Raw genomic sequence first — 12843 nt, forward strand, 5'->3', positions numbered from 1 at the left:
CATAGCAGACTTTCAGGTAGCCTACATCAAAAAGATGCAAATTGCACATTTTTACAAACTATTTTGAGAACAATTTAGATCTAAAGGCAAAGTTGTGCTCGGATTCACAATAGTGCTTCTAATGTTTTACATTCGATCGTGATTGACGAAAATAGACTACAGAAATAGTTAATCATTTAGTACTAATTGTTGTTTCTTTTAACAGGAAGGGAGTTAAACTCTTAATTTTCAGATAAATGGCAGTAATTAGCTGTTATTTCCCCTTCAATAAGCTTTGTATTTTATTCTTTTTTTTTTCTCTATTACTTTGTTTTTAATGTATACCTGTCTTATTTGTGTGTGCGTGTGAGTCCTCCGTTGTAAGGATTTGTCCTCCTATGAGGGTGCTGGTATCAGGTAACATTATTCATAACTATTGTTCTGGCTGACAACACATGGGTGTTTGTTAAATGAGTTTATTGTATCTCTGTATATTGCCGCAAAATGGATCTAGGCCCATATGTAATGTAATATAGATTTGTGTCTGTTGTGTACGAGTGTTTTGAACGTATTGCTTGGCCCACTGGTCTGCGAACCTCGCTTCGTGTGCTGTATTATTGTTAGATGAATTATCATTCTACTTCAATAAAGCCTTGATGTGAGACGTGTAAAGTCACGTGTTTTCCGGTCTTTTAACGTGAGATAACTACAGTAGCCATGTTTCTCAACGATTTTTTAAAATAATATTTTACACACATTAAACAATGCTGTGTATTAAGCGGTGCTGCGTATGCTGTAACGTTCAATACTTAATGTCTGTGGGTTTGTGGAACGAATTATTTAAATTCAAAAAAAAAAAGACCAGTTGAGTTGCGGGGGGGGGGCGTGCACGTTTGCACCAATATCAACACCCTGGATCCACCAGAGATACATTTAGTCCCACAGCATAGATTGATAGGTACTCGTTCAAATTTTCAAACTCTGTCGAAATACAGAAAAGAATGAAGTGGGGAGGGGTTTCAAAATTAACAGACTGTCTGGTCAAGAATTTTTTTTGTCAAAATTGAGAAAAGACTAAATGTGGCTCAACAGAGATGGCTGAGACGGATTTTGGGAGTCAGTTACACAGACCGGATCTCAAACAAGGAAATCCTTTGCCGAACTGGGAGTCGAACACTTAGTGAGGTTGTGACTGAGCGTCGCGTGAGGTTTGCGGGACATGTTCTACGTCAAAATGAATTACGCACACCAAGAGTTGCGATAACATGGAAGCCAAAACGAGGAAAGCGCAAACAGGGACGTCTTCGTATTACCTGGCGACACACCTTCATGGAGGACCTCAGAACAGTGGACACCAGATGGGAAGAGGCCTCAGACATTGCCAGTGACAGATCATTATGGAGACAGCTTGCCGCCCAATGCGCCGAACGGCGCGGGAGGACCTAAGTCTAAGTCTGGTCAAGAAAGTTTTTGTACGGAAGAATTTTTTTTCTTCCGACACACGCTAGCACACACACACGCACACACATACAATTCTTGATACACAGCTATGGGTGGTCAGTCACAGGTTGGGCATTTGTAATCTCCAGGCGCTGTTGCACTTTCACCCTTCCTTCTACTACTATTGTGTATGCCATATATTTGAGAGAAAGAAAGAGAGAGAGAGAGAGAGATTGGTTGATTTCTGTGGGTTAAGTCAAATATTAATAAAATCTAGACCTACAAGATGTTAGGCGTTCAAAAATAAAAACACATTAGAAATGTAAACCCTTAGTTTAAATCTGGCCTTGACCAATATTAATAAATCGTCTGCAAACTTGGTATTTTTAATTGAAAGCGTTTGTCTCCCCATTAGTTGAATTGTACTATATGAACTAGATCTTTGTGGGACCTGGTTCGTTTACAAAGCATATGTAGTGTACAGCAACATTTCGGCATGTCGAATACAGGTTTGGTGTAATTCTAAACTTATGTTTAATAATGATCAAAATTCAGATATTTTTCAATAAAAAAGAAAAATAAGTTGATAATATTTGTGTCTTGATTTGCTTGCATCAGCAAATTTAGATTGTTATTTATGACAGTTTACTTTCATTCATTATATCTTCACTATGATTCTAACTTTATTTTTATCTATATATTTCAAAATTTTTCTTCCTCTCTATGACCACTCTATACTTGTTGCATGGGGTACGTTTTGCCGCAACATTGTTATAGAGGGACATTTAAATGAGAGAGATTCGGGCAATATTTTTTGAAACACAATTTTTTGTAATGAGCATTGTTTTTTTTTTTTTTTTCACTATACTATACTAAAGTTTGGTAACTAACCAAAAATGGATCAATTAAAATTTTAACCAAGTAGTCAATTAATTAATGGTAATTAGTTGTTTTGTTTGATATCGAAAAAGGAAATAAATTGTACGTAATTGAGAGATATAGGCCTAGTTGTATATGTTGAGTTCAGCTTAGACAAGCTTTTTAAAAAGTATTTTTTATATTTTGCTTGTTTTAAATCTACAGGCTCATTACAAGAGCGTCTCGCCAATGGCGGTACGTTGGTTGTTGCCGAGGGCAATGTGTTTGAATTTGAGAGACGCGGCTATCTCCAGGCTGGCGCCTTCGTCCCTGAGGTGGTCATTGAACGTCCAGACCTGGTCAAGCTGATGCACGAAGAGTTTGTTCATGCTGGGAGTGATGTCGTTCTTGCTTTCACGGTATATCAGTTAAGACAGATACATTAACTTAGCTGTAATATTTATATATTTCTCTCTGTCCTTTGCCTTTGATAAAATTTCATTCACTGTCTTCACATCGCTTTCTTTGTCGTTTTTTCATCTTATTCTTGGTACTCTTCCCTAAAGGAACCTCTTTGCGAGCCCTGGGGATGTGATGTTGCGTTAGAGTTTGAGTTTACAAGTTTGGCAAATTTTTCATTGGCATAGAAAAGACAAAAATAAAAAAAAATAACCAATAAAATGTCAATTAATTATTGATAATTTCAGCTTGATACCGAAAAGGGAAATTAATCCTTCAGTATTCACAGATATGGCTAAATATCTAGGGGTTGTACACGTTTTTTTCTCCCACACCCATTTTTGGATCAAGTCAAAAGTTTAAGCAATCATTTATTGTATATATATTTATTTAAGTGCAGAGTTCTTCCCCTTACATAAGCTTTTTTAAAAGCTTTTTTCTTTTTCATTTTGCTTATTAATATTTTCCAAGTATTATGGGCACAGAGAAAAACTTCGTTTGATTGGTGAAGAAAGCGAACTGGAATGTATGAATAAACGAGCGCTGTCTATTGTCAAAGAGGTGGCCAAATCAACGGGGACTTTATTTGCTGGAAACATTTGCAATTCCACCATATATCGCAAGGACGACCCTGAAAGTCAAAAACAATTGGAAGCGATGTTTAAGGTTGGCAATCTTTTTCTTTTTCGGATAAGATTCCACTTTCAATGTCTTATCTATTTATCTTAAAAATTACATACGTTCCTTCAAGAAAAAGATAATTACGTCTATATACGTTTCCATGTTTCAATCTAGTTGAGCAAATAATAAATAGGAAAAAAAAAAACGGATTCCTAGCAGGATCCAGGGTATGACGGATGACGGAAGGCAGCCTTGTCGTGCGATATGCGCTCTGGACTGTTGTTCGGTCGTCTCGATGGTTCCGGGTTCATTCCCCGTAGTCCAGCGGGAGGTTTGGACTAGGTAGTAGGCCTAGATTTTCTCTGACCCTGAAGGAACATCTGAAACATATAAAATAAACAACGTCTCTCTAATTGCACTAGAGAAAAAAAAAGCGCAAATCAGAAATAAATTGAGGCATTTATCAAAATATAAAAATTGTTGAAAGTTTATTTTGCGATTCGCTCATCTGATGATAGTGGGTAGTCCGATAGATTTTAAATTTATGGTGATATAGAAGTTCTTCCATTTTCTTTACCTGACTTGTCTTCACCTAGTTTGACTCTTTTATGTCAAAGTCTATGGTTCGCACCAATAATAATTATCTTAAATATTTTGATCTTCAGGAGCAAATAGAATGGGCAGTTAATGCTGGTATAGATTACATCCTTGGTGAGACATTTAGTGAACTCGGGGAAGCGATGCTGGCGCTACACTGTATCAAAAAATATGGAAAAGGTTAGAGACATATTTCTTTCTCTCTCTCTCTCTCTCTCTCTCTCTCTCTCTCTCACGCACACGCACACACACTTGGATATTTTTGTGCAATTACCAATACTGTTTTGATGTTAAACAAAAACGTGTGGTCTGCTGTTTCAAAAGAGGGTAAAGATTTTGCGGTAAAGTCATTAATCTTAGTCTCCTCTCGACTAGCATCACGATGTTTTTAACTCTTCTTGCTCTCTCTATCTCCATAGTTTTTCTTCTAGTTCTTCCTCTCTCTTTCTCGCTCTCTCTCTCTCTCTCTCTCTCTCTCTCTCGCTCTCTCTCGTTTTACTAAAAGTTTATAGAAAATTAGATGAACACCAAAATCTAGCGTAGTGCTGCGCCGGACATTCCTGTGGTGAAGGTTATCGAGGCTTTAACAAACTGTTATAGTCCTGTAAAAAACAGGCAACTTTCTTATTAGGTTCTTATTTTATACATTTTACGCCAATCTTTGATTAAAGGTTCCTCCGTCTGCTAGATAGAATCGGAAACAGCGGCCAATGGTCTTGGTGCCTTGCCCAGACATTTCTAATTATAATTGACTTGTATGGAAACACGCTCGCACCACGAGCAACCTCAGAGTTTTTCTGCTTTTAAAATGTAGACTTTCAAGCCCTCACGTTTGATGACGATAGTACCTCTAAAGGAATATAGGGTTTGGAATATTAGTTTGAAGTGTCAATTTTTACGAGGGGATAAAATGGGGCATACAAGCTTTCACTTACCCTACATGCTATATAGATTTATTTACATTTGTAGAGAGAATGATCCAAGGTAAATCATTTTTTCTGTAGAAAAATATCAGAAAAGGAGAACGCTATGTTATATAGCTTTATATATGTCACAGTTGGGGCTGCACAGCCACGGGAAATAATGCATTCCTCACTGATCTTCGGACTCGAGGATAAGCCTTATTATTATTATTATTATTATTATACCTTTGAATATCTTTTCACAGGTGTCCCTGCTGTCATTACTATGGCTGCCGCTGGTCAAGAGTTGACATTTGACAAGGTTCTATTCGAGGACGCTTGCAAACAGCTGGAAGATTCAGGGGCGGCCGTTGTTGGGCTCAACTGTGGTCGTGGGCCTGCGACACTATTGCCTTTAATGAGAAAAATTAGACTTGCGTGCAAGGTACGATCCCGTTAATGCGAATCTCTTGCTGCTTAAAGCGCCAATAAAAGGAATGGAAGAGTTAGAGGGATTGAGAGAGAAGAGGGGAAGGAAGACAAAAGAAAGTGACAGAGACACAAAAAGAAGAGAAAGAACATCGCAGGATGCAGTGAGATCAGCATGGAAGAATCAACCGTAAAATGCTACATTTGGGGACTATCTGTTTGTTTGTTGTATAAAGTTTCTCTTTGAATTACTAGGGTTATTTGAAAGATGCGAAGGTTAAGTACTTTTGACAGTCAGCGACTATTGGACAGTCTCACCCTAGCAACTAGGTCTCTTTTCTTCGATTTTCGTTCCCAGGGATGCAATTCTTATTCAATAACCCGAACTCTACGCTTTTGTGATTCCCATTTAATTTCTTAACATCCAATCTAATGGCGTTGAAGTGATAATAATATTTATACTTTATATAAATTGTTAATAAGACTAAGACTAAGACTTCTTTATTGATCCTTACGGAAATTTGTTGTGATTACAAGGACTCGTTTCTCATATAAAGACAACACAACAGAAAAATACATAATGATTTAGTTTTATAAGATATTTTGAACTAATGTGGTTACATATTTTGTTTTGGAACTCTTTGTATCAGGGACCCATAGCTTGTCTTCCAGTACCTTAGCAAACATCTGAACAATATCCCACGATGCAATCTCTTGTTGATAAGGAAACAGGTAAAAAAAAAATAATCACGTTTAAGCTTTTTATCAAGTTTATTTCAACAGTAGGCTAAATGCTAAGCATTTTTAGTTGACAATTCAGAACTAAGATTTCTTATATCCTTTTCAAAATAGAGATGCCTTAACAAAAACATATACACACCAACGGAGTTATTGTATTATATGATTATAGAAATACTAGGGGCTATAACTCGGTATTTTGAACACACACACAATATATCTACAGTATAAAACTCTTGATCCTGAATACTCATCCATGCATTCACTTAGAATCACTAATTCTCCCACTTGCCGTGGAAAATTTAACCATTCTTTCTTATAAACAATCATAGACAATTAAATCAATTTTGAAGATCGAAACTGGAACAGTTCAATTTACAAGAAAATGATTTTTTAATTCTCATTTTTGCAAACTATATGTCAGAGAACCGACAATTTAATTTCTAAAGTAAAGTAAAAGGTTCCCCTTTCAGACCTTGTGATCTATGGGGCAGATGTTGTAAATGTCATCTGTTTCTGTGGCCCAGAGATAACGACCAACCGCCTTTACTTTTCCCCAACGTATGTCAGGTACCCATTAGAGCTGGGTGGACTTAGTGGCGCCCTAAAGATCCCGAAAGTAAAAATTCTAGTCTTCACCAGGATTCGAACCCGGGACCACTCAGCCACCGCGCCTCCAATGTCTAAAGTACAAAACCATATATATATTTCTATGTACAAGATAATAATTCCTTTTGCTTAAATACTTATGAACACTACTGTGTACTATATTTTCAATTCAAAAACTACCTTAACGATTTTTCGAGAAATTTGACGGTTGATGTATATCTCTGAGAAAAAAAAACATACTTGCTTGTTTGCCACACGGGGAAAATTCTAGTTTGACCGTTATCATTTTTCAAAATAAAAAATGAAAGAAAATTAAAATTTGGCTAGAGATCTAGACATCGCTTTAGAAAGGACTACAGCTTTCTTGGAATGACTATCGCTTTCGGGAATTCCTGAATGCAATGCATTGTCCGACTGAAGAGTTTAATAAATTAATGTTCAGGAAAATTTTTGCCCTGTATTAATTGGGGCATCTCTGATTTATGTCAATTAGGTCCTTGAAAATAAAAGTTTTACCTGATTTGTAATTAAGTTTCTTTCTTATGTTGAGATTTTAAAAATTTATTTTAGGATCCTCCGTTTGTGGGAGGGATATTTAACATAAACTGCGGTCTCGAATCTAAGGAACATTTATGTTAATTATCATCAAGATAGGCTAAACGGTTTGTATTTCCATTAAAGACACATACAGAAAAACGCCTTAATTCTACTTTTAACACGTATAGGTCAGTGCGAATGTATGCGCGAATGACCGGAAGTGTGTGAGTTTGAAAAGGACAGTCGCCAGTGATGTGATATTAAAAGTAATGAAGTTTATGTTCGTCTTTATGGCTGAGTTTTTATGTTGTTTTTTTCATGAACCCGAGGGGCACGAGTAGAGTGAGAAATAGCGTAGTTTCTATTCAATTAATATATTAGCTGTAACAATATATGAACACGACCCCCTCTCGGATACGCCCATGTTTTGCTGATCACGTTTACTTTTGTTTTGAAAAGAAAGAATGCATTTTTTTACCCACATAATTGTACGCATTTTGAAAACAAGATTTAATTAGCAGTGCTGAGTGGTAAATACAACTAATCTATCTACGACCATGGTGGACCTTCCAGAGCCGCTTCTGAGTTTACCTGAATCACAAACTCTTTTTGTAATCTTTTTTTGTTTTTTTTTTTTCGTTTGTATACTTAGGTAATCAAGCTTTTCCTTATGACCTACCTGGGCACACCTGTACCAGAAGTCAAATAGAAGGGTTTGCCAAGACTTGCAAAGAACTCGGTGTCAACTACGTGGGTCTGTGTTGTGGGAATGCTTCTCATTATATCCGTATAGTAGCAGAGGTAAAATGTGATATTTTAATAGACTTTTGTTCACCATCTTGGTACGCTTTTAGTTTAAGCGTCGTAAGCCATTCCCACTTTAAGTAGCCTCGATGGGGCCTGTTTTGAACTGTTCAATTTGTACAAAGCTTATATCAACTCATTCTGGCTGTCTGGTTAAAAAAGTGTGTACACGTTAGTTATCATACACCCATTCTCGGATCAAGCTGAAACTTCGCACAATTATTCATTGACATAGACAAGAAATGAATCAGTTAAAAAAGTAACCAATTAGACAACTGGTTATTTGTAATATACACTGTTGTTTAATAGAATAATGGGAAAATACTTTATCATTCAAAGATGTGGCTAATTTTGTTGGGTTTAGTCCCTTTAAATAATTGTTAACGCTACTTCTCCCTCACAATTATTTATTGTACCTAACACAACATGAATCAATAAACAAAAATAGTCAATTAGTTATTGGTAGATAATTATTTTGTTTTATATGGAATAAGGGAAATAACTTGTACATTATAGGTAGAGATAATTTTAATGAGGGAGTTCTTCCCCTTATGATAAGCTTTATTTATCTAAAAAGGGATTTTTAGATATAAAAAAAAGCATATCGAAAGATTTAGTTACACAGGCTATTAACACGTCTTTTTGTTTTATGTCTTTTTGAAATTGTTCGGAAGGAATTGTTTCCTAACTTTTGTTCCCAAGTGTATATGGCAGCACAGCAAAACAGTCTACTATATAAACTCTGTATTACCAAGTGTTTTAAAAATATTTTATTTTATTTCCCAACAGGTCTACGGTAGAAAGCCCCCGGCCAGTCGTTACTCGCCAGACATGTCCAAGCATTTTATGTACGGGGATAGATCGAAATTTAGCAAATATACGACTGAAGATTATGTGGCATTTAAAAGGGCGATTCAATAGATACGTTTTTTAAACGAAATATATTTTTTTAAATTTTAAATATGTCAAATGTTATAAAGCATTTGTATTTTTTTAAGGGAAAAAGTAGTTAATTTTTTCGTCAATGTTTCTATGCCCGTTTAAATCTGTCTTTAAATCTGTCTGGAAGTCTGTCTGGAAGTCTGTCTGGAAGTCTGTCTGGAAGTCTTGTCTTTAAGTAACGTTGAAACATCAAAGCAAAAATTTAAATTAAGACTTACGATTATCACAGTGGTCGCCAACCAGGACCGCCGCTACCTATTGTGCAACGTGTGCATTGCACGCAGGCGGCCGACTTTAGGGGGCGGCCAAATCATTATTCCAAGGTTACTTTATAAAAAATTTAATTTAAAAGTCAATTTTAAAAACATTTTCACTGGGGGGGGGGAGGTGTGTGCTAGTTCCTTTGATATGGAGGGGGGAGGGCGCAACGTCCTGACAAAAAGGGGTGTTATAGAGTGTGGAATTTTCCTAAGCGGCGGTAAGAAGAGGTTAAGCGATTGATTGGGGGTTATGCAGTGACGATGATGAAATTAACGTACATAGTACAAATGTGAGACGATCTTAAGACATGAAAGAGAAAAGACTTTATTTTTGTTGTGAGCTAGATTTTGTTTAAATCTCAGTTTCTTTCATTACTATTAGATCTAGATCTCATCTCAAGTTAAATCGTAAATACGAACAGTTCTATTGAGTTTTGTTCACAAAGAAGTTTGTTCAAGTTATTTAAAGTTTATTTGTTAAAAAATATAAAATGCCTTCATCGGCTCAACTGTACTAGCTGTTTAGAGCTCTAAGCCAACAACCGACCAACAACATGGGATTAGGGGGTCGGCAAACAACAAAGGTTCAGACCCCCTGCCGACTTGAGCGGAAACCTGACGCATTTTCAATTCTATCTCCTGGAAAAACTTTTTACAACTCTTTAAAATTATGTAGTTAACAATTTCCGAACAAAACAACGTTTTAGAGCACTTTCATGACGTCACTTTGGATACAAAGTGTTAAATTAATATAAATGAAAATAAACCTAAACATTGTGACTAAGTTTCTTTTTTATTTTATTACATTCTTTAAAAAAAAAACTCTCGGATCTCACTGTGGAAGGTTTCATCGCTCCTCTAGGCTCCAGCTTCTAAAGGGGGTTCGAACGAAAATGTTGGTATCTAGGGAGTCGCCACCCGGGAATGTGAGAAACACTGCCATAGTATGTTTTATTTCATTGTATAAGTGATTTGTACTCACTTTGTTGGCCAAGACGTGTCACTGCAACAAAAATAAAATTTAAAAAAATCGTCCACCTCCATGAAGTTTGGATAGTACCGCGTCCCGGGCTGGATCTTGCCCGAGGGCTATAGGTTAGGCATCACTGTGTTATCTCAATTCTCGTCCTAGAAATAAGAGCAATAGCTACTTCTGGTCTTCTGAAATCGTGCTTTCGATAGGCCTGCATCTTGTTGCCCAAAAAAAAACAGTCGTCAAAAATGTTCATTTCAGTTTTTTGGCTCTTCACTTTAAGTTTTTAATATCTAATGCAACTTCTCATTTGGGGATTTTAACACTCAAAGTTAATCACAGTAGTCTGCTCTTTTTTTAGGTCTAAACTTTGATTTGTAAGATCTATTTTACGTTCTTTATCTCTTTCTCTCCTAATTGACGATATCAACGTTGATTTGACCTCATTAAATTAAATTAATGTTTAATTTTATAGACTTAATAATGTTTTATATAGAAAGAGCTTGCATTCCCCTTTAAACCTATACCAAATAAAACATTTTCTAATGACAAACGACAAAACTATTGAAGCTTAATCATAACAGGGTAGTGAAATAGTAATGGGTAAAAGGAATAATTCATTTTAATCTTAGAAAAATAATTACGGAAAGAGTTAAGCAATTAAAAAAAAAGAGAGAAAGCGATATAAAGAAATGTGGTGGCGCTACAATGAAAGTTAAGGAAAAGCTGTAGCCCCGCTTGCCCTCCCTTAAATCATGCTCTGATTTTACAATATGCTTAGGAAGCCCGCTCAAACTCAATCGGCTCCAGTGGGCTAATTAAAGTTACGTCAATCGTAAGATACACTAAATTTGTTAACCCTTTAAGTCTTACATCTTCAAAATCCTGTGACAAGAGCCATGACTGATAGTGATATGCTAAATGTAAATTGCGGGGCCCCTGCACCCGCGAGGTCCGATCGGCCATCCCATAGAACTAGAACTTAGAGAAAAAAAAAGACTTGTAGAAATGAGACTATGGAAGAAATATAACGAAGGTGTTTTATCCATAGGCAGGTGAATATGATCGGGCAAATAATTACTGAACTATGAAGCAGAGCTAAGCCTTGGAAGGGGCTATAACTCAAAGAACATTTTGTAAGAGAATACATTAAAGGTATTACATAGGCAATAACTGAAGGGATTAAGACGTTGTGTATGTGTTTATAAGGGTTGCTACGGGTGAGGCAAAGGAATGGTATCTTATCATTAATGTCTATGGATTGCAGTCTGGTCGTATGGTATGCACCCTGGATTGTCGTTCGATGATCGCAATAGTCCCGAGTTCAAACCCTTCCTGCTGCCATCCTCCATCGTTCTGCGGCTAGGATGCAATCCTCTTGAAATATCTGAACGAACATCTGAAACTTGTAAGTAAAACATTTTACAAACATTGATGAGAAAAAAAAAGTTTACAAAGATAGTTTGTATGGAACCATAAACTCAAAATCGGCCCCTGCGTTGTTCCTACATAGGCCTCTAAAACAGGAAGGAAGGTTTCAATATTTTGAACCGAAATATCAAGCTATGAACTGCAAAATACGAACATCAACGCGTACGTTTTAAAAGTGTTGCCGATACTATTGTATCTTGTCTTATATAATGCAGACGTTACTTAAAAAAAAAAGAAGATGATTAGGTCCTACTCGTGATGCAAAGGTATCTTATCATTTTATATTGTATTTTTTGGACGACTAACATGATACCACAGGATACAGAGATTTATTAATTTTATGTCTATTACATTGTTAATATGTATATGTATTAAACAAATGTATTGTTGTGAAGATATGGTTTAGTTTGAACATGGCTTAACTGATGTAACTGACTGATTATCTAATTAATTCCTAAAGAGCAATCTCTCATTCAAGGCCTCAAAGAAAAAACTTTTCCCTTGGGTTAATTGTTCAAGTGTATTCTCTTTGTATGCACTACATTTCACGTGATAATACGAAACCCTCCTTATCAAAGTATTTGTCTGTTGTGTTTTTTGTGTGTTTTTTTTTTTTCATTTTATTAACTTGAAAACCAAAAAAATTACTTTTTTTTTTCCAAATGTTAGTAGCTTGTATAACAGACAACTTTAGTATTACAAATAGGGCCTATTTAGCATCATTATTTTTTTACAACAAAAAAAAGGTTTACACAAATCTTTTTTTAATGTACCGATAGTTATAATTAACAGTTTAATTACAAAAATATATTGATAGATTACTTCTTCTATCAATATGGTCTACCGTGTTTAATAATTTTACTATCGGTAGTCTGCGTCGGATGTGGCAAAATATGTAGTCACAGCTGGGGCTGTGTATCTACGGGAAATACTGCATTCCTCATTAATCTTCGGACTCGAAGACAAGCCTTATTATTATTATGTTAGAAACGAACGAGTATTCATTCTCTGGCACTGCAAGGGTCGAGTGTCGTTAAAGAGAAACAAAATTCATCGTAGTCCCTTTATCAGTTTCCACTGAAGAATTTTCTGGTGATGTGGCAGGTCTGCCTCAGTAGCGCCCACTGACAGGCAACGTGAATGTTCCTGGGAATGTTAAGGGTCTTGAAGGTATCTGTGAGATCATTTGTTATTATCCCCTGGGTTAATAATAATATTATTATTATTATTGTTATTATCAGCAGTGAATAGTTTTAAAAAATTT

The 12843-nt window shown here is 36.0% G+C and overlaps 1 protein-coding gene across 1 annotated transcript; it reads left to right on the forward strand.

The window, feature by feature from the left end:
* The first annotated feature begins 1709 nt into the window (after positions 1 to 1709).
* LOC106073435 (S-methylmethionine--homocysteine S-methyltransferase BHMT2-like) lies at positions 1710 to 10713 on the forward strand. The gene is given in 8 exon segments (XM_013233988.2): positions 1710 to 1928; positions 2503 to 2696; positions 3208 to 3402; positions 4023 to 4134; positions 5123 to 5301; positions 5936 to 6017; positions 7822 to 7970; positions 8763 to 10713. Coding segments are annotated over 8 exon segments (1056 nt in total). The 5' UTR covers positions 1710 to 1915; the 3' UTR covers positions 8895 to 10713.
* The last annotated feature ends 2130 nt before the right edge of the window (positions 10714 to 12843 follow it).

The sequence above is a fragment of the Biomphalaria glabrata genome, chromosome 6 (genome assembly GCF_947242115.1).
Source record: "Biomphalaria glabrata chromosome 6, xgBioGlab47.1, whole genome shotgun sequence".
Lineage (NCBI taxonomy): Eukaryota > Metazoa > Mollusca > Gastropoda > Planorbidae > Biomphalaria > Biomphalaria glabrata.